This window comes from Lissotriton helveticus, chromosome 5_1 (assembly GCF_964261635.1).
Source record: "Lissotriton helveticus chromosome 5_1, aLisHel1.1, whole genome shotgun sequence".
Lineage (NCBI taxonomy): Eukaryota > Metazoa > Chordata > Amphibia > Caudata > Salamandridae > Lissotriton > Lissotriton helveticus.
In genome coordinates, this window is record NC_136065.1 from 1,089,329,697 (window position 1) to 1,089,357,476 (window position 27,780).

General features: G+C 47.0%; 1 protein-coding gene across 5 annotated transcripts in view; it reads right to left on the reverse strand.

Annotated features, from left to right (window-relative positions):
- Nucleotides 1-27,780, reverse strand: part of CNNM2 (cyclin and CBS domain divalent metal cation transport mediator 2) — a 1,049,463-nt gene that overhangs the window by 129,185 nt on the left and 892,498 nt on the right. For all 5 annotated transcript variants that reach the window (XM_078643677.1, XM_078643678.1, XM_078643679.1 and 2 more), the window contains one exon: nucleotides 15,030-15,123. In XM_078643677.1, the coding sequence (XP_078499803.1) occupies nucleotides 15,030-15,123 (94 nt within the window). The remainder of the gene's footprint in view (nucleotides 1-15,029; nucleotides 15,124-27,780) is intronic.

The following is a 27,780-nucleotide window of genomic DNA, read 5'->3' on the forward strand; positions in this document are numbered from 1 at the left end:
AAAGGCTAAACAAGCTCCCTGCTGCCCGGGAGTCACCCACCGGTTCCCAGGGAGGGCTGTTAACATAACCGGGTATCACACCGAAGGGGAACTGGGCATCATGGACTCTCTCCGTCCCAGCTATTTCGCACCTCCCGCAGGGCAACCCACTATTGGGAGTGGGTTGGTATCATCTCTTCCGGCTCGCAGATCTCAGGTTCTCTCCGACCGGCTTCCCATCGCAACCAGAGGCCGCTGGTGTTGCGATCACGGCCGAACACTCTCCTCACTCGAGATCCCGGCCTCAGCACCTCGAAGGCCGCCAAAGAGACGGGGACAGTTCTCCGGGTCTACTGCGCGGTGGAGCCTCAAAAGCAGATGGTAAGTGAATGCTTCCCTTCACCTACTTAAATTAGCAAATACTGCTCAGGTTTATCGTCAGGATATATGTGCGGGGCGGGAGGGCTCACGGAGCCAAGCGGTTATGCAGCCATCCCGATCGCCATCTTGGCTCCTCCCCACATCAGACATACTTAACCTAGGTCGGGGTACGAGACAAGGATGCCCATTATCAACAGCCCTATTCCTACTAGCCATAGAACCACTCCTAACCATGATCAGAACCAACGAAGACATAGCAGGAATACCTATAGGAGGAGAAACCTTTAAGTTAGCGGCATACGCGGATGATGTACTAATAGTCACAGAAGACCCAGAGAGATCCATCAAAGCACTGACTGACACGATAGAACAATATGCCCAGGTCTCGGGGTACAAACTCAACAAGGACAAATCCGAATGCAAACCACTGAACGTCCACACAACAAAAACGGTATTAGGAACGTCCGGACTAACATGGCAACAGAAGCCCATAAAATATTTGGGCCTCCTCTTTGAGAGAGACCTAAGAGCAACACTGGAACACAACGAGCAAGCAACCCTCCAGAAAATTAAGGACAGAGTAGAAGGGTGGTCCCCCAAATTCACAACATGGTGGGGCAGAGTGGAGGCGATTAAAATGATGCTCACACCGATGGTTAACTACATGCTGAGCATGCTTCCACTAATAAGCACAGAAGACTTCCACAAGAGACTGGACAAAATGCTGAACAATTTCTTGTGGAGGGGGAAAAAACCCAGAATAAGCATACACAAGCTCAGACTCTCAAAAGATCTGGGTGGTCTTAACTTAACCAACTTCAAACGATTCCAGGTAGCGTGCATAGCTAGACAGGGGCTCCACTGGCTCGACCCGAGACAGGAATACACCCCCGCATGGCTGTCACTTGAGCGAGGACTACTAAAAGGTATGAACCCCATCACCCTTCTCACTGCCACCCGACACCCAGCAATCAAGGACAACCCCGTCCTAAAGAACACAAAAACAGCGCTTCTAAGTGTTGACAAACTACTGACAATAAGCATCAGGAAAAGTCTATTCGAGTCCATCTGGCACAACCCCACAATAAAGTACAGGGATAAGGTTCTCAACATGCACTCATGGTATTGGCATGGCATCTCCACCGCCTACGACCTTCAGAAACAAGGCACGCACGCAACTTTCGACACCCTCAAGGAGGAACACAACCTACAGAGCATAGAACTGTACAATTTTCTGAAAATCAAGGTAGCAATCAGGAAGGCAAACCTTAACAGTCCAACACCATCGCTCATACAACACGCCGCTAATCTCAACACACTAGGACACCAAGTGGCACACCTGTACAAAGCCCTACGCCCCAAATCCACTAAACTCAACGAGAAAGTCACGAATTTCTGGGGAGCACTAGCGGGGAGGGTGCTAAGTGAGGACGAGAGAGCAGAGCTATGGAGATCCACCTCTAGGAAAAAGGTAACGGCAGCCCTAAACCAGACCAAATATTGGCTAGTACATAAGGCATACTGGACACCAGCCCACCTAGCCTCCATGGGGATCCGAGAGAACGACTCCTGCTGGAACTGCGACAAGGGGAAGGGAGACCTGGAACACTTACTCCTCAGCTGTCCTAAGGTCAGGGGATTCTGGGACAAAATTGGGACACTTATTAATGACATCACAGGAGCAGCCATACACATAGATTTCCCAAGCCTGGTCCCGGGTTTCACATCCCCATCAATCACAACTGCAGAAGACCGTGCCCTCATTGATCTACTGCTGACGGCTGCAGTCAAAACAGTCCTCAGCAATTGGAAAGACACATCGAAAGCTGCGCCCCAGGCATGGCTTAACTGGATCACCTTCCTAAGGGGGGCTGACAACATCACAGCGAAACACTCACCGAAAAGTCACAGGCAGTCAAACATGTGGGGTTCCCTAGACCTCTACCTATCTTCGCACAAACCCCCATAGGCGGCGAATCTAGCCAATCAGCGAGGCGGTACACCCCGCCGGTCCATGTGCATACAAAAGGAAAACAACCTACAACGCTCCTTTCTTTTTCCTCTTCGATCTGTCCCTATCCTCTCTATCCTCTCCATCCTCCGGGGCGTGGGACAAAGATGCAAGCCAAGCAACACGAAGGGACGGCAGACAACAACGACAAGCAGAACTTTGATGACTAGTAATCGAACTAACCGAATGAGACCGGAAGCAGATAGCTAACCCCCCCCGAGCGTTTTTCTTTTCTTTCCTTTCCTTTCCGTTTTTCTTTCTTTTCCTTTCTTTTTCCCTTTTCCTCCAACCATGTATATACCATGCTCCATGTAAATATATATATTTTTTATACAATAAAAAACTACAGAAATAAAAAAAAGAAAATAAAAGTCAAAGGCTCGAGTAACATGTCTACTTTCATCCTTGTTAATCACATTATCAGAGAGCAATGAAAGATTCTACTCATAGATCTCAGGAAGAGTCATTACCTCCTCGTCCCTCCCTCGATTCCATTCCTTACGTAGTCGAGGCATCCCTGCCTCACCAGATACCCATACCACGTGATTTATCACGCGGGTTCTATAAGCAGCCCCCACCCCCCCCCCAAACCTCCTGTTTTTCTTTTGTCTTACCTGTTGAGACGCGCGTACCACGCGCTGGCCGTTTGCGGTGCTGCGGTCTTCTCTTGATTTCTTCGCTTAGATTTCTTCTGTTGGATTCCTTCGTGTGTGGTCTTCTCTTGCGATTTATTTTGCCTTCGGGCCTGGCGGTGCCAGCCTGGGCAACACTGTGCCTTCCCTCGCAGCGTCTGTGGTTTGCGGTGCTCGCCTTGGCGGTGGAGTGGGCGGGTCCGGCTGACGGAGTCGCAGGCCCTGTGTGGCTGGGACTGTCCTTCCGAGTTGGAGGTCGGAAAGGGAAGCGGCGGCAGGGGAATTTCGTCTGGCATCCTCGGCTGGCTGTTTCTGCTCATCTTTACAGTAAGGGCCTCGTGTGAGGCTGTTTTTTATCATTTCACTTGTATTTTTTGATTGGATTTCTGTATTTTGCAGGAGGGGTTCCGCTTTCCTCTCTTTTTTGATTGGTTTTCTGGGGTTCCCTCCTGGTTTTGGTGCCAGTTGGTTGGTCCCTGATGCTTGGCTGCTCCCAATTTTAACTTCTTCAGCTGTGCTTCTGGTGGGTCATTATGTTCGAAGCGTGCTTCCAAGCGCAGGCATGTTTTGTCCTCCTCCTCGGACGATGATGAGCCGATCCCTGCTCACCAGACTAGGTCCAAGGGTCTGGGGGATTCTGCGGCCCTGCTGTCTGCTTCTGAGGTCCAGGACATGATTGAGGCGGCGGTGGCTCACCCTCTGGAGTCCAGGGTTCCTGCCAAGCGCAAGTCTTCTCGTTCTGCTGTGGGTCCGGTGGACTCTCCCTCTGAGGACTCTTCTTCTTCAGGCGCTGCCAAGCCCTCTACCTCTTTGGAAGTTTGTGCGTAGGGTGGAGGATCCTGCGAATCTCCAAGACATTAGGGAGAACTTGGGGTTTTCCCCCTTTTCTGCGCCTGAGGGGTGGGATGACATATTTCCTCACTATGTTAAACCCCCCGTTCTCGCAATGCCATTTCATGGGCGCATCAAGGACTTGATTTCTGGGGAATGGCGCGATCTGGAGCGCTTCTCGGTTCCTCGTTTCTTGCAGAAGCTGTACTCCATGGAGGAGGGGAAGGTTTCTTGTGGATGCCATGTTGGCCACCCTGATTGGTCGTATGGTGATTAATCCTGAGGATGTTCTCTGGCTGATTCTACTGATAAAAAGGTGGATGGGGCGCTGAAGAAGGGCTTCTCTGCTGGTAACTTGTCCATGCCTGCTGGCATTTATTCTGCTCAGTCTTTGGTGTCTGACTTTGGGAAACAGGCCACGGATATCCAGGATGAGTCGGACTGCTCTGGCTTGCTTGTCCACATGGAACAACAGGCCACGCTCTTGGCTGACGTCTCTTCGGATGTGCTTCGTTCTTCTGCCATGGCTACTGGTTCCTTAGTCCTGGCTCAGAGGAACCTGTGGATGCGGGACTGGAAGGCGGATTCTTCTGAGAAGTCCTCTCTCCTTAAGATCCCTTTGACGGCAGGATGCTTTTTGGTGAGCAGCTGGACACTATGATCACGAAAGCTTTTAAGAACCGTAAGCATACTCTGCCTTACAAGAGCAAGCCGTGTGCATCTCGCTCTTGCCCCTTCTGGAATCTGGCTCCTTCCTCGGCCTCTTATTTCCAGTCTTCCCGGCAGTCCTCAAAGGCCTTTTCGGACAGTCGGCGTAAGTTCCAGCCCAAAAAGGCGGCTTCCGTGGCTGGTCCCAGGGGTCCGTCGGATGCCTTCAAGCAGAAGTCCTGACAACAACGGCGTGGCAGCCTTGAGACCTGTGGGCGGAAGGCTGTTGTTTTTCCTGGAGGCTTGGAGTCTGGATGTGAAGGATCGCTGGGCATTGAGTGTTATCAGGAGAGGTTATTCTATCGACTGTCACTATTCCTCTCGGCTGGGGCACCATCCGTACTCCTGACCCCAAGTCACCAAGTCCCTGGCGAAGCGCATGGCTCTTCTGGAAGGGGTTTGGGATCTTTTGGAGAAGAAGGCGATTGTCCCAGTCCCCCTGGCTCAACGTGGTCAGGGTTGTTATTCCATTTTGTTTCTGGTCCAGAAGGTGTCAGGGGGATTCACTTCAAGATGGTGACCTTGCAGTCCATCATTCCTTTGGTGGGGTCCGGGACTTCATGACTTCTATCGATCTGCAGGATGCCTATCTTCATGTTCTGGTGTCTCGGGGGCATCAGAAGTTTTTACGTTTTGCGATCGGCGACTCTCACTTCCAGTTTGCGGTTTTGCCATTCGGGCTGAAGTCCTTTGGTTGCTTTGGTCCACGCCCAAGGGATATGTCTCCATCCTTACCTGGACGATTGGTTGGTCCATGCTCCCTCGTTCCGGTTGGCTCTCAGTCACACAGAGATGGTCCTGGCCGTTTTGAGGGGGCACGGCTTTCTTATCAATGTGAGGAAATACGTCCTTGTTCCGTCCCAGGATCGTCTCTTCATTGGGGCTCGGTTTCGGACGGATTTGGGGCTGGTCACTCTACCTGAGGCTCGGGTGGACAAGATTCAATCACACATCCTGTCTCTTCTGTCCGATCCGGTTCAAGTGGCGGGTCGTTGGCTCCAGGTCCAGGGGGACATGGCGGCGACGGTCTTTCTGGTTCCATGGGCCCGGTTTCATTTGCTCATGTTCTGGTGCATTGGTCTCCCCATTGCCTTCCCCTCTCTTCTCCGATTCCGATGTCCCCTCTGATCAGGTCAGCTCTGGGTTGGTGGTTGGTTTGGGATCATCTGGTGAAGGGGTTCGGCCTGGGCAGTAGATGCTCTCTCTTGCCCCTGGCCTCGCGGGCTCCTGTATGCCTTTCCTCCCTTCCCCCTTCTTCTCCGCTTCTTTATTCGGGTCCGTTCCTTGGGGGCTCCGGTGATTCTGGTGGCTCCGGCTTGGCCTCGTGCCTCCTGGTTTCCTCTCCTGGTGGAGATGAGGTAGGAGGTGGAATGGTTGCTGCCTCTGTCTCCGTCCCCTTAGGTGTTCCCGGTGTTGCAGCGGAATGTTCTGGTCAGGATGCGCTTGGCGGCTTGGAGGTTGAACGCTTAGGTCTGCTGCGTAAAGGTGTTCCGGCTGGCTTGACCTCTACTCTGCAAGCGGCTAGGCGCCCATCAGCCAACAAGTCTTACCTGAGACACTGGCGTTCTTTCAGTCGGTGGTGTCGAGGCAGGGGTTTGGACCATGCTTCCTCTTCTTTGTTTGAGGTGATGTTGTTTCTCCAGGAGGGTGCTGCTTTGGGCTTGAAGGTTTCTTCTCTTCGTTTACAGTGGGCTGCGATTAAGGCGTTTCAGAGCTCTTGGGGCAATCTCTCGGATCCTGATGGGTTGGTTGGTTGCCTTTTTAAGGGTTTGGGTAATGTTCTTCCTACCCCTCTGCGGCATTTTCCCACCTGGGATCTGTCTCTGGTCTGGACGCTTTGATGTCCCCTCCCTTTGAGCCCTTGCTTTCTGTGGATCTGCGCCGTTTGTCCTTCAAGACCTTCTTTTGGTGGCCATTTCCTCTGCTCGCCCCCTGGGTGAGCTCGGCGCTCTCTCTTCTAAACATCCTTTTGGTCCGATTTTTGAGGACAGGATTGTTTTGAGACCGGTCTTTCCTTTCGTCCTAAGGTGGATTCTCGGTTCCACAGGGATCGGGAGTTGGTTCTTCCTTCCTTTTTTGATTCTCCGGTGTCGGAGTCTGAGGTGCGGGTGCACTCTTTGGATGTTCGGCGGGCTCTCCTGGTCTATTTGGAATGGGTCGCTCCTTTCCGATTGTCTGATTCGCTTTTTGTTACTTTTGGGCCTGTGAATCGAGGTTTGCATCCTTCTACTCCTTCCTTGAGTCGTTGGGATCTGTCTCAGATTTCTTTGGCAAACAAGGTGGCGGGGCACCTTTCTCCTTTGGGGGTTCAGGGTTGTTTCACTCGGTCCATGGGTTTGTCCTGTGCGGAAGCTCAAGGGGCTTCCATTTCGGAGATTTGTCGGGCTGCCACCTGAGCTTCGTCATTGACCTTTACCTCTCATTATCGGATTGGCCAGGAGGTTGACCGTGCTGATGTTTTTGGGTACAGGGTTCTTTCCACTATGGTTCCAGAATAGTGGTTTTTCCCTGTTGTCTGTGTTTTTTAACAAACCTGTTTTGTGTATACCTTCTTTGGTTGTCCTGTTTGGCTTTGTACTTCTCGACTACGTAAGGAATGGAAGCGAGGGGGGATGAGGAGGTAATGTCTCAATTACTTACCGGTAATTGCATTACTCTGAGTCCTACTCCCTCGCTTCCATTACTTACATCCCTCCCTCCCTCCCTGGTAGTCCGGGCCAACCTTTTGGTATGGTTTTGGTCTCTGTGGTAATACAGGAGGTTTGAGGGGGGTGGGGCTACTTATAGCCCCGTGTAATAAATCACGTGGTATGGGTGTCTGGTGAGGCAGGGATGCCTCGACTACATAAGTAATGGAAGCGAGGGAGTAGGTCTCAGAGTAATGCAATTACCGGTAAGTAATTGAAACATTAATTCCCCCATGTCTCCAATCTTCTTCACATTTCTCTCCAGACTTCAAAAACATTACCCCATTTATGGTCTAGGCATACTATTTACATTCTAAGTTTCTCAGCAACTGTCCTCTCCCCACATCAAAAGTCAAAGTCTGGACCCCTTGTTTGCATCCAATGAATAGCTATATGCCTCTTGGCTATTAGGAGTCCCACCGCAGTCATTTGATTGTACATGTTAATTTTTCTTTTGACATGGGTGCAGTTCTAAAATACACTATTTAACCCCTTCCGCGCTCATGACGAGCTGAGCTCGTCATGAGTTGCGCTGCTCGCATGCTGATGATGAGCTCAGCTCGTCGTGTAAAGCGGCTTTTCGAAAAACGCAGCGCGCAGCAGGAAAACCGCTAGCGCGCATGCGGTTAATATCTAGCTTTGTCATATTCCTAAGTGCAATGTGTAACTGTGCAACTACTTGGCACCAGAATGCCAACATAAACGCACATGTCCAAATCATGTTTACAAAATCCGCAGTATAGGACATGTAGCTTTGTAAAATTAGTCAACTTTATGGCCTTGCAGATATTTTACCAATTTTTTCGTAGATCACGTTCCATACTCCATGAAATAATATATTGCCATTTTGTGAAGGTACAGCTTTCCTATTAACTTTGAAACTTTACCAAAAGGCTTGACACATGAGTGTTAGAGTAAAAATGACATTCCATTGTGTACTAATCGCTCGCACGGGGGTTGGCCTCCAGCACCTTTTGGATGCCTTTGGTTCATTTATGGAGCGACTGGATCTCAAGGTAAATGTAATCAAGTCACATACAATGGTGATGGGGCGTGAGTGCAGCAAGAAGAGACATAAAACATTTTCTTGCAGAGGGGATATTGTTTCCAAGGTTTCTACATTCCCCTACCTAGGCGTACTGTTTGATCAGAAAGGGACCTGGGGCCCACAGATAAGAGCAAAGAGATTGGCTATAATTAGATCATCATCTGCACTCATGGGCTTTGCTGGAAAGCTAGGGGCTAGGCCTATGGAAGCCCTGTTAAAAATCTATAAGAGCAAATCTGTGGCCATTGCGTTATATGGTTCCGCTTTGTGGGGGTATGTAAATTTGGAACTAATCCAGAGAGCAGAGAATAGATTCATCAGAACCCTGCTTTCTGTACCACAGTCAACCCCAACCTATTCAATTCACAAAGAAGTGGGCCTACATTTTTTGTCAGACACGTTGAGCATGGCTCCTTTGATCTTTTGGTTGAAAATGTGGACGAACGAAGACCTTCCTCTAAACCATAAAATCATGCATGATGTTCTGTCCCTGGACAAATCTAACAAGATCCCATGGCTGGCCTATTTGGCTAAAGCATTTTCAGATTTGGGACGACCGGAGCTTTTTTCCTCCCCTGAGAACATTAAGGCGCATGACATCGATGTTATAAAAAAGTCTTTCAGGGGAAGGAAGGAAGCATGCCGTGAAGAACGCGAATTGGAGAAACCATCTGTAAGGGAACATTGTCTACTTGTTAGCTCATTTTCACTTGCACCTTACCTCAGCTTCGTTACAATCCCTTTTCACAGGTTTCTTTTAACCAAGTTTAGATTTAATTTGTTACATTTTTATTTAGGTTCTTTTAAAAATTGGCAGAAGCCGGAATTAGCTCCTCCCAGTAGATGCGACCAGTTCTCTGTGCAAGATACAATGCATTTTGTTATGTTTTGTGGGTTGTATTTAGAGCAGAGGAAAAAATATCTGCATCCTGTTCTTAAAGAGGCTGGCTTCACTCAAGTGAGACCGGCCCTGCTCTTTTTACAATTATTGCCTAATCCCCACATTACTTTTTGCATAGCTAACTTTCTGGTAGCCGCCTCAAGGGTGAAAGCCATCTGCCAAACTTCGCCTTAAAGTAAAAGTAAATGTTTTACTACTTATACTCATCTTAGGAATGTAATATTTTTTTAACTGTTTGTAATACCTTCTAAAATGTCTATTTATATTGTTTTGAAGGAAGAAAAAAACTTTGTATGAAATGTTTTTATTTTTTCCCTCTTCTTTGTATGACTTTTAATAAGTCGAATAAAGATATTCTGACTGACTGACTGACATTCCATTGTGCTGGTTCAAGTAGGTATGTGATGTGGTGAAAATAAATGCTTTCAAAAACGCAAGCACACATCTTGACCGTGGACAGTCAATTGTCATAGCCCTGTGAGACAATTGGCTGGGCGGTCTATAGAAATTACAAACAAAGGGATTATGTTTATTTATACGGTGTACATAGCATGGGCATTACATGAAGATGTTAGCGCGCTTTTCATAAGAGTTAGAATATTAGATAAGAAACATAAATAACAATAATTAAAACTCATGTATACAATATTGAGATAGAAAGTTACACCCCAAGACTAGAGACATTGCAAATGCAGGTCCATCAATGTATGTTGGGGAAAGGAGATTAACACAAGTGTTTTTCGAATAGAACGGTTTGCAGATCAGATTTAAAGAGAATCGGTGGGCAGTGTTGTGTGTAAGCCTAGATATAAAGATGTCCAGATTCTGGTCGCACATCCTGAGAACAATTGAGCCATGAATTGTTTCTTTTTGAAGGCCAGAAGTTCCAGACACAAAGATTCGGCATTTTGTGATGGTCTTGACTCACAAATAATTTTAACTTGGCAGCTTTAACTTCCTCAGCGGGTAGCGCGCAGGAGTGAAGGGGATTGTGAGTGTTGCAAGCCGTTTTGTAAATGGCTCTGGCTTCAATGGGACTATAAAAAGTTGTGTTGAGATATGGCAATTTCTTTATATCTAAGGCACAAAGCATGCTGGCACATGCAGAACGTCTTTTAGTAGAGTGAGATGTATTTGGGAAGACCAGCACGAAAATTGCAGAAGTATTCATGGCAGCACCAGTGCTTGTACCAGAGCTTTGAGATATTGTCCTGAAACAAAGCAACACATTTCTCACATCATACATTTTTGGCCAGACTTGAGACTCTCAGTTGAGTTTTTTTTTTATTAACGAAGACTTATAGGGTTTGGCTCTGTCGACAATGGTAAGTTTGTAATTGAGGAGGTTAATCCATTATTTGACTGTGTTCAGAGTATTGGCAAGATGGGAAACATAATTTTCCCTAGGAGATCTTTACATACAGTTGAGTATCATCAGAATATTGATGATAATGGATCCTCAAGTTCTTCAATACGACTTCAAGTGATTTGATAGGTAGGCAGGAACACAGATATATCAGCGGCAGCTCCTCCGCTAAGGTGGAGGAGCGTCACACCATTGCTCTGCAAGCAGTAGTTACAGGAAAACGAAAATGATAATAACCAACATTATCATTTTAGTTTTCAGTTTCCTGTTGCGGGCGGGGCTGCTGTGCTCACAGAGAAGGGTCCAAGGGGTGAGTGGTTTGCCCACTCAAAGTGCGCATGAATGTTTGGCCGGCCGCCTCAGGCCGGCCAAACATTCATGCGCACTTTGCATGTGTCCACCCAGACTGCATTGCAGCCTGGGTGGAAAACATGACCAGGCTCCTATTCCCAGTCTGAGTGCCGAACCACGGCATTGCAGCACTGTGATTGGTTATGGGGAGCCTGGGAGCTCGTATGTTTCCTGCTGCCAGATAGGAAGAAGATAAGAAGAGGACGGAGGAGAGGAAGCAGCCGGACAAAGCCAGGTAAGTGTTTTTTTTATTTTTCATTCCCCTTCCCCCCGCCCCACCACCCCCCTCTGGTAGGTAGTAGCTACTCCTGGGATATATGGCAAACAATTTAAAGGGACTTTATTCCACACTAGTTGAATATTTTAACACATACGGTTTAGGTTTTGAGCCAGTAAACATCTTAGACACAAATCACATGCATGGGTCTGCCTCACAAAAGCAGTGCAAACAGTACTGTTTAGAGCAGAGGTCCGGAGAACTGTATGGGTCGGCGAAGCCTACTCAGGGCGTCCGCGGCCGATTGGAAATTTTAATAATATTTACAGATTAATAAAATATTTATAAATAAAGAAGCAAAATGTAACATTCAGAAATGTAAAACAACTTTGAATGGGAAGGAATTCGAAAATGGAGGCTATAAATTAAGTTAGTATCCTCAGATTGATTTGGGGGAGTGGTGCAAGTGCATCAAATAGTTTATAGTATGAACGATGAGTGGTCTTAATTGAATTTATAAAAGCTCACATTTCCATTAAAATAAACATTTACTTTTTAAATGTTTCTATAACATATTTCAGCATTTCTGTACTTGTGTGATGAATGCTTCTTTAGTAATTTGTGTGGATTGTTTTGCAATTCAAATATTCGAAAATGTTTAAGTCATGGTCCCGGCTTCCAGTAAAGACTCTGTGGGGGTCCCCCGATACCAATATTGATTCAGTGGGGGGTCCCTAAATTCCAGTAATGATTAAGTGGGGGTCCACAGAAGCCAAAGGGTTAAGAACCAGTGGGAACCAACCATTATCACCACTACACTAAAATACATCCTTGCTGTTTTTTCCCTTAATTTTTGCTGTTTTATAAAAAATAATTTCAATACAATCTAACATTTAAAAAATGGTCTCTTTTGGTACTGAATCATTTTAACAATGTAATAGAATGCACTAATGTATACATCTTAAATTGTTCTATAAATTCAAAATTAAAAGAAAATTCTGGAAAACGAGAATTAACTACTACAATCTAATATTGCTGTGTTAAGTAATCAAATAATTAGATGTACTGTGGTGACATTTCCTTCATTTTCTCTGCTGCAATTTTTTATGTGAAATCGTCGCACTGGGGCAGGTAGATGTTACATTTTAAATATATTTCAGTAGGAGTTTGTTGTGATGCAGCACTAATATTAAAATGGGTCCTAGAATGAACACGTAGCCACATAATCTAACAGTAGGTCGTGCTTTTGGGTCCTACTGCCAATGCTGTTACAGCATCAGCAAGGTGCTGTGAATGATGGGCGAAATAAAAAATGAAACGAAAAAATGCGCGATGATGCAGCGGCAACAGCGATTTCATTTTGTAGTCATGTATAAGTGTCATTAAGCATGCGCGTCTACAAAATGATACGGTCACAATTTTATTTTAATTTATTGATCTGTAAATAAAAAAAGTGAAACAAATAGTGAGAAAGCTTTTTTAAGTTTGATGGCAGAGGGGACAGCAAACATATGCTGTTTGGTTCTCCCCAACCATACATAAATAAATATTTCTTTGAAAAAAGAGTGGGCGTAGGGGACAATAGAGGAGAGGATGGTAGGAGTAAGTGGAAGGGTGGAGAAGAAAAGCAGCCTTCAAGGGCGAGAAACACAGGATGGTGGTTGGAGAAGCACATAAGCAAAAGAAAAACAGGCGGATTAGGGAGGGGGGAGGGAGAGAAAGAGTTTTGCGTTGAGATGCAAATGAAAGAGCTTGAGGTATGGGGGAGTTTGCAATATGGAGCGAAGCGTAGAAGCACACAAAGGAGAGAGCTGGAGAACTCATGCACTCTTATGGCGTGCTTAAGAAAAAAGCAGTTCACTGAAAGTGAGCAGTGAAAGGTTAGAAGGTAGCCAATAGGAGAGATTATAAAGAGGCTATACTAAGCTGGGACAAAGAAAGCCAACAAATAAGAAGCAAGCCAATGAGAAGGACGATAAAGCCAACCAACTGTAAACAATGAGCAGGCTGTAAACCAGCAGTGGCTCAACCGCTATGGTGGAGGAGTGTCGCACCCCTCTGCCAGCAACCTAATGTTTTGTTTCTCTGTCGTCCCCAGTCCCCCCATCCCTCCCTCACTTTGCCCGGACACCAGCCGTTACTGCTGTAAACTCCTATAAGTTCTTGGTATGCCTACATGTGATATTTTCTAACCTCAGAACTTCTGCTAACTTGTAGGTTCAGCCTAAATATGGAGTCTCCGTCTGTAGTAACATGAACATGTCTTTGCTGACAGAAGGGAATGGAGATATGGCAGAAAATCAAATGAGCAGCAAGACTGTGAAGAGAAGAACTAATGTAAGACAGCCACGGCCGGTGGTAGGTGTAACTGCAGGGCGGTGACGTAGGGAGGGGGAGGGGCAGGGTGGGGAGTTGTAATGTATGGATTACGGACTTTAACAGGTAAGTAAACATATAAATAAATAAAACTAATTTCGTTACGCGCGCTGCATCGCATTTGGTTATGCAGTGCACACAACGAAATTCGTTTTATTTATTTATATGTTTACTTACCTGTTAAAGTCCGTAATCCATACATTACAACCCCCAACCCTGCCCCTCCCTACGTCATCGCCCTGCAGTTACACCTACCACCGGCCGTGGCTGCTGTAAGAGTCCCACCCATAATTAAAACTCTAAAGAAAAACTATTACAGTTTTCATATCATGCATATTACCATCTATTAACACTACAACTTCAGTATGGTCATCTTTATGGTCAGGCTCGACAGACCAACTGTCACCAGACAATTATGTGAGCATCACTAGAGAGGGGCTTTGGCTCCACCCACATGTTGGGCCCTGAGTACATGTTTTGATTGGGCAGACGATATGTGCTTTCACAAAAAAAGTGCATGCCCTCCACACAGCTATGCTCATTTTGTTTATTTATCCAGCTGCCTGAGGTTGAACTTTCAGGGGTACACACATGACGTTGTATGCTAATGAACTGTCTTGGATAACTGTAATTTATAGTTTTTTTCTCTGGAAGCAGAACGGATGTGAGGATAGTCGCCATTAACCTATATTTTTTTTACGTCTGGCTTGACAGTGGATTGATAAGCCAGACCTCTTAGCACTGCCAATGCTTGTTCTACAGATTGCAGGCAAAAACATTTGAGACAGGTTGGGATACAAAAGGGAAAATGGTTAAACGATAAGCATGTTCTTACGTTGTAGTTCACTGAGAAAGCTAAATGAATGGGGTTCACGCCTCATACTTAATACAAACAATTTTTCTCAAAGAGAGAGTTTTCCACTACTCAATGTTAAATTCTATCGCTGTTGTATGTTAGTTTAATATTTGCAACTTGGGCGGGAATATTTGCACCGGGGTGTGAATTTAGAGAAGAGCATTATTGTTTGTATGTAAGTTTCTATTTTAAACAGGTAGTTGTTCAAATTAAATGAAAATTCCTAGAGTGGAATCCCCACTTGATCTTAAGGTGCTTAAAATATTTAAAGTTCTGAAACAGCACCCCTTTAGCTACATAAAGCCATTGTTCTGTGTTGGATTTAGTCAAAGAGAAAATCAGCACCAGCAGAACAAACAGGCAAAATATAATACACATTCCTATTTGCTTGTGTTTAAAAAAATGACCTACAAAAAAGCTAGTCTCTACACACCGATATAAATGTCACTATCACTTCCATTTTAGAGATTTTCAAGATGCCAGAAGGAAGTTAGCAAATCTCACTATATCACAATGACTGAGCACTGTAATTTTCTGATAGGGATTATGATGAGCAAGTGTAGAAAAGAAACATGCAGCATACATTGGCCATTCTTACTAATAAAGGACGCACTGAGCATCAAACCTGCTCACGTTGTGACAGCCCACGGGCAAGAGTACAGACTTAGTAATTAAAAATAAGTACCTGGCAATGCTGTCAGTGCAGTCACCCCATAATATGAAAAAGCACCCGCTTCAAACTTCATTCCTTCCTTCCCAGCCTCCACTTCCACTTTCCCCTGCAGAAGAAAACAAAAAAGCAGTCACAGCCATCTTAGCTGCCCAAGACAAAGCAGACATTGAAACAATGAGGGTGCTACGCACATGTAAAACAAGGCGTTAAAAAGAACATATCAACTCATACTACTATTATGTTAATTACAGTGATTTACATGTGCTGGGTTATATGGTATTTAAAAGAAGAAAAAGCTGCACAGTGGGAACCTCTGAGTATGGCCCATGAATATGAAGCAGATTCAATTATCCTATGTCTAAAGATATCTGGTTTGCTTATGTTCGACGTGGCATATTTACTTTACTAATATGTAAATATTAAAGGAATAATTTGGCTGATTAACTATGCATTTTCAAGACAACCCAAGTATTACATATTAATATGGTCAGTAAGGAGGATTTAAACCCTCACCTATTGTCACGGTTATATATAGACAGAGTGTAATGCTCAATTTGTAGGTCCCATTTAATTGTATTGGATTTATATAGTGCTTACAACCCCAGACGAGCCGTTGAAGTGCTTCATGGCGAGTAGCACCCTACACTGAACCCAAGGTTAGTGGTTATTCTAGTTGTTATTGTAGGTTATTGTGACTAGTCCTGCTCTCAAGAAAAAAATGCATGCATTTATTCCAGTTATTTTATGATGTATAATACCAGAAAGGTGTTATCATTAGTGGGGGCTGTATGTTTCAGGTGAATAGTTGGTGAGACAGGTAGGCTGGTAGAGATTAGGTAATGCTGGATGAAAGGGATAGGGTTTCAAAGAGGAGAGGTTGTGATCTATGAAACGAGTCAATTGTAGAGTTACAACAAGGATTGGGGCAGGCAGGCATAAGACTGAGAGGAGGCTATTCTTAGAAATAAAAAGTATGCAGAGGCTTGAAGATAAGAAGGAGGTCAGTAAAGAAAGAAAGGTGAAGAACCAAGTGTAAGTAGGTCAAGTTCAACTTTTCATGCAGGCTTTCAGGAGTATAGTGGGAGAAGGCTTTCTGAGTTAGCAAGCAATCTGAAAATGTAAGCTGTAGAAAGAAACATTATACATAGTGCTCCATATCCGGGGCAGACAGCCTAAACATGAGATTCCAAGTATACACATCGTTTAAACATTAAAAGCCCTAGCCTGTTTTGTACTAAGTCTAGGACTGCTCTCTTAATTATAGTCTGGAGAATCCCAACCTCAGTACAGGGTCTGAATGTTGCACCAGGGAATTGGTGAAGAAAAAAGAAAAGGTTGCATTTAAAGATTTTCACCCAATAGTCTGTAAATTAAAGGTTTTCTCACTCACTAAAAATGTGTAATTTGGCACTGGATCAGAGCATCTTGCCAATGCGCAGTCAGATTTATACCTTGATTTTGTCACCAAATCACATCCAACTGTATGTTGTGCTTGTTTTTGTATGTGACTATTGTGGTATACATATTGTATCCATAAGCAAAGCCGAGTGATGAAGGCTATTTTGGACCTACAGGGCATGTTTCTGCGTACAAGCTGAGGTGTTAGTTCTCCTACACAGTGGAAGTCTATCAGGATGCAGGCAGGAGAAGACCTAGACAATGAATTGAGGTCAAAGGATACGAGACTCCTATAGAAATTCGAATAGGTCCTTTTGCTGAGAGGGGCTCCTGACTAGTCTTCCTGTAGCACTGCCACATGGTGGGTGGTAGGGATTAAGGGGGCTGCAATCTCTATTGTTTAGAGGGAGAAGTATCTTTTAGGTAAACCCTTTTGCATTTTTCCTGAACAGTGTTTTGTGTCTGTTTACAGCCAGGTGCATAGTTCACGCCACTTTGTGCCTCTGTTGTGGGTGTTCCAGGCTGGAGACTACCCTGCTGTAAGGGGCATCACCACACACAAAAAGTGTCTGCAAATCAGTCTAGAGAGGTACTTGAAAAGGAATACATTCCAAACCAGTTCTCCTGACTGCTCCTCTTTGTTTTTATCCTATCAAAATCATGTTCCCTTATATTTCAGGACAACAAAAAGTTATACATTAACTCATTATCTCTAGCTGCATTTATTGTTCGCTTAGCATTCAAGCGCCAGATCTCACTCTCAACATGTACTCCAATGTGGCTGCCATTTTCTTTTCATAAATGCATGACAAGCTACAATTTGTTGAGAAACCATTGGCTCTCAAAAACTCTCTGCAAACATACTGGGCTGAGAAGAAGCCCCCAGATATTGGGCACGTCAGGTTTTTCCAAAGTGCACATGCAGCTGCCAGTCAAAATTGCTCAACGCTGCCCAAACTCCACTGTATTTGATTTTTCCCACCACATTTGTCAACTTTTATAAATGTACTTTTTATCACCCATTTGGAAGACTCAGGTGTGAGGGACGTGTGCATCACCATTTCTAGAGCGCTGTGCCTGTCCTCACAAGTGTAAAGTGGACAACAGGGACACTGCAAAGTGGAACCAATCACAGTGCCGGGAAGCCCAGATACAACTCAAAGTGAGTGCACCACCACCAAGCTAGATGCGGCAAAGGTAAGGGGAGTATTGGATAGCACCCAACCAACTAAACTACACAGACCACTTTCATCATATTTTCTGAGCCAGCGCTCTTTGGAATCCCTCTTGGAAAGGACCGCAATCAGGTAGGATGAGGGACAACAGTGACACATCCCGAATTTAAAGGTATGGATGAGGCCCATGGTTAGAGGGTGTAAGATGCCCCACAGATTCCAATGAGTGAAAAGTCGACACAGAGATTCCAGTCCCACTTCTCACGCTTCAGATTCAAAAGGATGAAATATCAATATATTATATTTGGTATCCTAAGCTATCAAGGACAGGCTAGAGACTTATGATGAGTAATCAGTCAGAAAGAAAGAAATTAGAGACCTGGTACCTGGAGCAGACTATGGAGAGTTTGCTCCATGCAAACATCGCAGTCATAAATCATCAGGTCTGCTTCTTTGGACAAAAGGAAAAGGAGGAGAAATATAAGGACTTTAACTCCTCCAGAGAGAGAAGGTGTTTCTAATCCAGTAAATAGCACGTGCAGGTCACCAAAAACTCTAACTCTAACTCTTCCATATTCCGTACTGCCTGCTGAATGAAGGAACAGTATCCTTACACCCAAGCAGGGTGCTCAGTTTAACAGGTCAATTATACCATCCTTCCTCCTCCTATCCTTGATGAAAATCTATGTAACAACATTACTGACTTCTTTATTCAGAAGGTTGAGCTTATTTACAAGTCACTCTCTGCTCTTACCCCTTCCTTGTGAAGTATGGCTTCTGCATTTGACCCTACATATCACAGTAATTGTGACCAGATAGCCAAGATTTCTTCCTGGCGCCCATTTGAAGAGGCGTCTCTCAAAAATTGTTTAAACAGTATTAAATCTTGGGCTCCTCTTGATCCTTTGCCTAATAACATACTTTGTCAGCTCTCTGCCACATCCAAAGGCATCCTTATCGATCTTCTTGACGCCTCTTTGCGGGAGGCCTTGGTACCCCCCCCCCCCCCCCGAGTGGAAGCGAGCCATGGTCATCCCTATGTTGAAAAAGGCCGGAGCAGATCCTTCTGTACTATCTAACTTTAGACCTATATCTCTGCTTTCGGCTTTCTCCAAAATTTTGGAGAAACATATCAATTCTCAACTGACACAACACATAGACAAAGTTGGCTTTCTTCATTATTCACAATCCGGGTTCAGAGCCAACTTTTCAACTGAAACCGTTCTGCTTGGGGTTACTGAGAACCTGCGCCAGCATTTAGATCAAGGGGATACTGCAGCACTCATTCTATTAGATTTGAGTGCCGCATTCAACACTGTGTCGCATAACATCTTGCTTAACGCCCTTAGGTCTCTTGGGCTGGACGGCACTGCCCTATCCTGGTTTGCTTCATTCCTTGATGGTCGCACTTTTCAAGTCTTTTCTGCTAAGGCATCATCTAAGATCTGCGTATCAGAACATGGAGTCCCACAGGGATCCATTTTAAGCCCCCTGCTCTTCAACATCTATGTCAGACCTCTGGCAGAGATTGTGGAAGAGGCGGGTCTTTCCCTATATTCATATGCGGATGATACGCAGATTGTCTTTTCGCTTTCCATCACTAAAGACGCTACGACATCTGCCCTTCAGTGTGGCCTACGGCAAGTGACAGAGTGGATGCACCGTAACTTTTTAAAGTTAAATGGGGATAAGACTAAGGTCCTTATCCTGGGCAAGCACAAGGACTTAAGGGGCCCTCACCATTGGCCTCAGGAAATGGGTTCCTTTCCCCTACCTGTCACCCATGTCCATAATCTGGGCATCATTATTGATGATAGTCTCTCTATGAGACAACAGGTGGCGAGTGTTGCTGCCATCTGTTTCACAATCTTGAGGTGGCTTCGTAAGATCATATGGATGCTTCCTGCCTCAACCCAACGCAGGGTAGTCCAGGCACTCATCACCTCTCGCCTCGATTACGGCAATGTTCTCTATCTCGTTAGCTGCCAAACGGTACTGAGAAAGCTACCGGTAGTTCAGAACTCTGCAGTACGCCTTCTTTGTCAAGTTCCTAGACAGGCTTCCATCTCGCCGTATTTACGTGATCTTCACTGGCTTCGAATTGATCAAAGAATTAAATTTAAAACCTTGTGTTACATCTTTAAAATCAAACAAGGTGTGGCACCAGCGTATCTGCACGAGCTCATCCATCCTTACATTCCTTCCCGCACCCTGCGCTCTACAGCCCACGGAGACTCCGTGATTCCCAGATTTAAACTTGCAAGAATGGGAGGCCGTTACTTTTCTTGTCTTGGCCCCAAAATCTGGAATAGGGAAAAGAAAAAGGGGGAAGGGAGGGGGAAATGCGAATGGGTGAGGTCCCATATTTACAGCGTTAACGTCACAACATTTTGCGCTAACAACATTTGCTTACACCAGTTCAGCTACATCACATGTTTGGAAAGCTATAAGCATGGTGTTCCATTCCATCGATATGTGCGTTTTACGGAGGCCTCTATGCTCTTCCCTCTGCAACTCTGTCCCCTCTGCCTTCCCCCATCGCAGTACCTCTCTATGCCAGTCGCCAGGGTCGGGCGGTCTGGCCGATTTCCACCTCATCGTGATTGTTCTTTTAGCTAAGAGAATGGCCAGATCTGTGAAACGTGTGGTGGTGCTTTTCTTCTTTTCGGTGGGTCCCAGGCCTAGAACACTATACAATAGGGAGGGGTGGGACCTTCTGGGGGCTATCACCGCTATCACCTTGTGTATTGTCCCCCAGTAGTAGCCTAGTTTAGGGCAGTCCCACAGCATGTGCAGGAGGCCGGCATCCACAGCCAAGCATCGGGGGCACGCATCTGACACCTTCGGAAACATGGCATGCAGCCGATGGGGGGTGAGATACGCTCTATGCACTATCATTAACTGGATAAATTTAAATTTAGGGTTTCTAGACACCTTGGTGGGGAACTTCAGCACCTTCTCCCATTCCTTGTCGCGGAGTGCCCATCCCACATCTTGTTCCCAGCTCTCCCGGGTGGATTGTAGAGAGATCGCCCTGCCAGCTCGTATGCCATGCATGAGCCATCTCGTTAAGTGACTGCCGGTACCCATTAAGTATTGCATAATGAGTAGTGGGTTTGTGTGTGGTTCTACGCCAGTCTGTGCCCAGGTCCTAGTAATATAACGAGTCACTTGTGTGTGCAGTAAAACAGCGTTGCAGGGGTCTGATGTGTTGGTGCGAAATCTGCGTGTGTCATGATAGTTCCATCCACAAAGAAGTCCCCTATTTGAAAAAACACCAGCGTCGTGCCACTCCCGGAGCCCGCGCTCCGATAGTGTGCCGGTCCCAAGGGGAAGTCCCAGTAGGGGAATGGTAGGTGCATAGGAGGTCGTCGCATTTGTATATTTGACTGCTTTTTTCCAGCATCTAATTGCTAGGTGCAACAGGTGCGGCGTCGATCTGGGTATCTGAACATTTGGCAGTAATAGTCGGTGTAGGAGGCCGCTGTCCTTGTCGGCTGTAGTCATATCCACCTCATGGAGGTTACGGCCCGCCAGCCATTGAAGTTGGCAGGCGTAGCTATATGCTGTCATGTCTGGGACCTCCCTGCCTGGTGGGCAATTGTAATTTGGCGAGGCTTACTCGCCGCCTACCTTATCCCCATACCAATTCGGTCAATAAGGTATTCAGTAGCTTAAATGTGCTCATCGGCACGAGGAGCGGCAGGTTTGTGAAAAAGTACACCATGCGGGGGAGGACCACCATTTTTTAAATTGCCACTCTTCCCGCTACTGATAGTGGCAGAGTGTTCCAAAACTGTATTTGTGTTTTGAGGGTACCGAGTGCTTTGCCCAGATTACCAACTAAGAGGTCTTGCACGTTGCGGTATATTTGTATTCCCAAATATTTAAATGTCGTAGGTACTATCTGGAATCTGTGCGAATGGAAGTTTAGCTGTTCGTTCCATGGGGTGGCAGCAAAACGATAACCGTACGATTTAGTGTCATTTATAGCAAGGCCTGATAGTCCTCGGAAGGTGTCAAATATTTCGGGTATCGGGTCAAGACAGCCCGACATGTCACCAATGTACAATATTATATCGTCTGCATACGCCAACACCACGTGCGGTATCGAATTTCTTAGTATCCCCTTTGGTGTGGCCAATGCACGGAGTTTATGTAGTAAGGGTTCCAGGGCCAGTATAAACAGCAGGGGTGATATAGGGCAGCCCTGCCTCGTGCCCCTAGCTATCAGAAACCAGCCGGATATACACTTATTAGTGCGGACACGCGCCGTTGGGCTCAGATACAAGAGTCTCACCCACGCTATATATTCGGGCGGTATGCCAAATCTAGCCAGGGCTGCAAGCATGTAATCCCACCTCAAAGAATCGAATGCCTATTTTAAGTCCAGTGAGATACATCCCTCCGTTCCATTCCCTGCTGCCTCGTGTAGCATTATCCGACTCAGCCGTCTAAGATTAAGCGCCATGCTCCGACCGGGCACGAGACACATTGGTCCACATGGATTAGCTGCGGGATGTATTGGTTCAGTCTAGCCGCTAATATCTTGCTTAGTACTTTATAGTCCGTGTTCAATAGTGACAGCGGCCTGTAGTTCGCAAGTACCAAACCATCTCTGCCAGGCTTTAAAAGGGAGACTACCAGCGCCTGCAGGGTCGTGGGTGGTAAAGCATTGGACTTCAGTGATTCTTTGTAGAGGAGGTGTAGGTGCGGGGTCAGTAAGTCAATAAATGTCACATAGAACTCGGCTGGTAGGCCGTCCGTCCCAGGGGTTTTGTTTCGCGGCAACGCTTTAATGGCTTGTCTAATCTCTGCGGTCGTGATAGGTCGCGCCAGGTCATCTCGCTGTGCGCCCGTGAGCTGCGGGATGGGTAGGCCCTCCATGAAGGACTCGAATTGCGTGTCCACCATCGGGGGCTGTGGTCCATAAAGTTGCTTGTAATATTCTTTAAAGGTAGTATGAATATCTAATTGTGTCCGTACTGTCGCCCCAGTCTGATCATTGACCTCCACTATAGGGGTGCTCATAGGCGCATTACGTATCAGTCGTGCTAGCAATGGCCCCGACCTATCAGCCTGTGTGTGTTGTCTCGTTGTGTATACCTTATAATCAACTACCCTCAACTCTTCAAATAATTCTGCATGCTGTATATGTGCCTCTTGAAGCTGTGTGAGTTGGTTATTCGTGCCCGTTGCCTCACTTTCTAGCAGCGCTAGCCTGCCCTCTACCTCCTTAAGCTTCTCAATCACAGTCTGTCTAACACCCACTTTTGTGCCCATTGCACTCCGCGTAAGGTCACCTTAAAGGCGTCCCATTCAATTTGCCTAGAGCTAGCTGTATTCGAGTTGTCATGAAAGTACTTAGTGATGGCGTCTGTCAGAGTGGACCTAAAAACCTGATCCTCCAGTACCCCCGGCGATAGACGCCAAGTCGGTATCGGGGTTGGGACCTTTCCCCATTGCATTGTCAGTTCTACCGGGTTATGGTCTGGGAGCGTCTTCCCCATGTGTTCAGTGGATTCTACGGACCCAGCAATGTGTTGGAGCAGAAAAAGCGGTCAATCCTGGTGTGTAATTTATGGGGCGGGGAATAGATTGTGTACTCCCAGTGGGTCGCATGCTTGAGTCTCACGCGTCTGACATGTCCCAGCCCCCTGCCCAGTGCGCCAGCGCTTCTGCTTGTTTTTTGCTATCAGCTGAGTGTAGTGGAGGGTGGGACCTATCGAGAGCTGGATCCAAGACCGCATTGTAGTCCCCTCCTATTATCCAATCGTGGTCCGACCAGTCCGACAGTACTCCGCTCAATGTGTTAAGGAATTTCATCTGGTCAGTGTTGGGGGCGTATACGCTACCCAGTACCACAAAGGAGCCATCTAATATCCCACGTATGAATACATATCTACCCTCTCTATCCACTAGCTGTTTTAACAGTTTAAAGGGGACTGTGTTTTTGATCCACATAGCAGCCCCTTGGGAGAAGGCCGAGTAGGTAGTGGCATAGAGTTGACCTTTCCATTTTCTATGTAACTTGGATCCTTCTGCTCTATTTAGATGGGTTTCTTGCAGACAAGCTATAGTGACCGGTCTTCTACTCAACTGCGCCAGTATTCTATGCCATTTGTACACTGACCCCATCCCACGCACATTCCAGGTGCAGAGCTTGTATATGTTAGGAGTCGTCATAGTGAGGAGGATATATAGTGCGAGTCATGCTCAGTTCAACCAGTGCTTTAATTATCTTTAAGGGTTTTCCAAGTGCTTGAACTGTACTTAACTTCCCAACCTGAAGGTCCTTACTCAAAAACAGATGGGGACCAAACATCTTACATCCAACGTGGATGTGTACCGATGAAACTTAACTGTGCCTCCGCTTGGGGGGGAGGGTGAGTCCGGTTACACTCACCCGGCAAGTACTACTGAACGTTTCCCCTGTTCACCCTATTAATATCGAATACCCTATACCACGTGTGCCCACTGCTGCATGGCAGAGCATACAGTTACTTACGTCACCAATTGTCATCTTCATCATAGTCTTTCAAAAGTCGTTCGCCATTTGCGCTGTAATACGTGGGAACAATTGTAGGCTAGTGTCCGAGTCCGATACTTCTGTGCGCGTGCCAGACCGGAGGTCCGTGTCCTGCTGCACTCGGGCGTCGTGGGCAGCCAAGGCAGCCATCGTCAGAAGCGCTGCCTCCGCGGTTGTCTCCTCCATGATCGCCGTCTGTTCCAGGCGGTTGCTCGCCTCGGTAGTCGTGTGTCCCGCTTGGTCCGCGTGTGGATCTGTTCGATGGGGGGAGCGATCCTTCAATGCCTCCTCCATGGGGGCCTACGAAGGGGGCAGTGTCAACATTACCTCCATCGATTCTGATGCCTCTTCTGGAGTGTCAAAGAAATAAGTCTTGTGGCAATGTATGATTTTCAGTCGCGCCAGGAAGAAGAGGGCGTATTTAACGTTGCGGTCTCGCAATGTGCGTTTCACTCCCATGAAGGTCAATCTTACTTTCTGGACCGCTGGGGTGAAGTCTGGGTACAGTGAGATTGTCCTGTTTTCATATCTCACCGGGCCGTTCTCTCTTGCAGCCTTAAGGATCGTGTCCCTATCCTTATATTGGAGGAGACGCGCAATCAGGGGGCGCAATGGCGCCCCCGGCCTGGGCGGCTGCGGGGGCACCCTGTGCGCACGTTCCACACTGTAGAGCGGAGTGAGGCCCGCCGGCGCCACCACTGTCTTGAGCCAGTCCTCCACAAACTGCGTTGGATTCGTCCCTTCGCTGCATTTCGGAATGCCCAGGATGCGGACATTATTGCGGCATGAGCGTCCTTCCGCATTGTCCACTCTGTCCCACAAGCCTTTGAGTTGACGTTCAAGCTCCTCCAGCCTTGTGGAATGTTCTGTTTGTTGGGGTACCAGATCATCTAGGGCCAGTTTGTGCTCTGTGACTTTTTCGGCTAGCTTGTTGTGGTCCGCCTTCAGCAGAGACAGACCCGTGGACATCGCGTCCATTCGTGCCTCCAGCGCCTCCCTGGAGGCCCTGATTTCAGTTAGGATTAAGTCCAACTTAGCCTCTTGGGAGACAATCCCTGTTGGCGGTACTACTTCGTTATTAGATGAGGCCAGAGGATCCTCAGAGCCGGTAGATTGTATCGTGGCGCCTGCCATTTGGTCTTGTTGCTTTATTCTGCGCCCCATGGTCCGTCTCCGACACAGTGCCCAGCCTGCTCTCCTGTCGTGTAGGGCAGCTCTTCCTGTCACTGACAAAATATATCGGTTTCACCTGTCCCAGGGGCTCCACTGCCGTGCCGCCGCGTACCCAAAGGAGAGTTTGCGACTGGTTTTATGTATTGCTAAAGCAGTGGGCGCTTCTTCGTGCCTCCTGTCCTTCCCCCTGTCGCACAACGCAGGAGGTCGTCCTTGCTCGGCAGGTTGTCGTTCCTTCAGTACAGCGCGGCGGTTGGTATCCCACAGCTCTCTCTTGTTGGTGCCCTCACTCCCGCCGTCAGGCTGTCCCTGTCTAGCCCCACTTCACCATCCAGTGCTCTGTAGCTGCGCCTGTCGAGGATTTAGGAATGGCCCATAGAGAGCTCCCTGCTCATGGGTGGTGGGGGGCTCTTTCCCAGCAACCTGCAGGTACCACTATATGTGACGCACCGCAGCGTCCCAGGCCAGGTCCTCGCTTTTCGAGCCGACACAGTCCCTCCAGGCCTCAAGCCGCCATTTTGTGATCTATGCCCGTTTTTCACTGCAGCGTTAGGTGTTGCCAGCCAGGATCTTCAGGGGCCGCAGAGGAAGGGCGCTCTTCCCCGAACTAGCTCCAGGCGCCCAATGGTACAGCGCTTTGCTGCGGCAGCTCATCGGTCTCAACACCCCTGGCAGACCCCCCAGCCCGGTGTCGTCTCTATCGTTGCGGCGCGTCTAGCCCGCTCTCTCCCAACAATTCCGGCCACCGGATCACTCCGCGAAAGCGCTCATGCCAGTAAAGGTATTGCCTCCCAATTCTATGTCTTTGCGGGGTGTTGGGGGGTCGCGTACCTCATGCCGGAATGTTCCGCCGTCTGCAGTCTCCTCTCGGTGCGCTCGGCCCAGACGCCGGCCGTGTTCGTAGTCCCCCACTCGGTCCCGCCTCTTACTGTGTACCGCGGCTTTTGTTTTCGGGCACGGCCTCGTTGCAGCGGATGTCCGGCTGCGCCGTTCAGGAGCCCAGTCAGTCCACAAAATCAGCCACGCACACTCTAGACATTTTCCGCTTCATCAGGGTGAGGGGTTGGGCATCCGTGGAATCGGGCAATGTCAGGATAATCAGCTTATGTATAGGGTGGGAGACGGAGCAGTCTCAGCTCACGTCCACCATGATCGGCCGGTAGCCACGCCCCCTCATCCACCTGGCAATACCTGACTTGGAAATTGGACTGCCCTTGTGTGGTGGTGCAAAAGCAACAAAAAGTTGTTTGGTTTTACGAAATGATTTTGTCCTTTCAATGTAATATAAAAGGGCTCTTCTGACATCTAAGGTGTGTAGAGCTCGTTCTGCCACTGAATCAGGTTGAGGAATTAATACTGGTAATTCAACCAACTGATTGATATTAAAGGTAGAAACTACCTAATGTAGAAACTTGGGGTTAGTTTGAAGAACCACTTTGTCTCTGTGAAGTTGGAAAAAAAAGGTTATTCTATGGTTAGTGCCTGAAGTTCACCCACTCTCTTCAGTGAAGTGATTGCAATGAGGAAAGCAGTCTTCCAGGAGAGAAACTGTGGCTCACATTTATACATGGGTTCAAAAGGTGGGCCCATTAATCTTGTGAGGACTATGTTAAGATTCCACACTGGGGCAGGCGGAAGTCTTGTTGGTATAACTCTTTTAAATCCTTCCATGAAAGCTTTTATTACTGGAACTTTGAAACGCGATAAATGTTGCCTATTTAGTAAATACGCAGCTATTGCAGCGAGATGTAGTCCGATTGAAGTGTAAACTAATCCTGACTGCTGCAAGTGTAACAGATAACAAATGATATTTTGTATTGAAGCATCAAGACGATTGATGTTGTTATTGCAATAGATAACAAAACATTTCTATTTAGCTGCATAACAGGCTCTTGTAGTAGACCTTCTGGCCTCTTTGATGATGTTCATACAGTCTGGTGGGAGATTTAGATAACCAAACTCTATGGTTACAGGAGCCAGATCAGGTTCAAGGGTTTGGTATCTGGGTGTCTGATTTCGCCATGGCTATGTGTGAGGAGACTGGATGTGAGGTGTAGCTTTTTATGTGGAACTAGGGACAGCTCCAACAGGGTTGTGAACCACGGTTGACTGGCCCATGTAGGAGCTACTAAGATCAGTGTGAGGGATGTTTGTCTGAGTTTCCGAACCACTTATGGAATGTGTGGGGGAGGCAAAAATGAGTAGGCAAATATTCCTGACCAGTTCATCCATAGTGCATTGCCTTTGGAGAGCAGGTATGGGTACCTGGATGCAAAGTTTGGGCATTTTGCATTTTGGTGTATGGCAAAAAGATTTATTGGAGGGACTCCCCAACTTTGAAAGTATGGGAGGAGAACTTGAGGGTGAAGTTCTCATTCGTGTATTTGCTGTCTCTGTCTGCTGAGAAGATCGGCAATCTGATTGTTTACTCCTGGGAGGCATTGCCTTTGGAGAGCAGGTATGGGTACCTGGATGCAAAGTTTGGGCA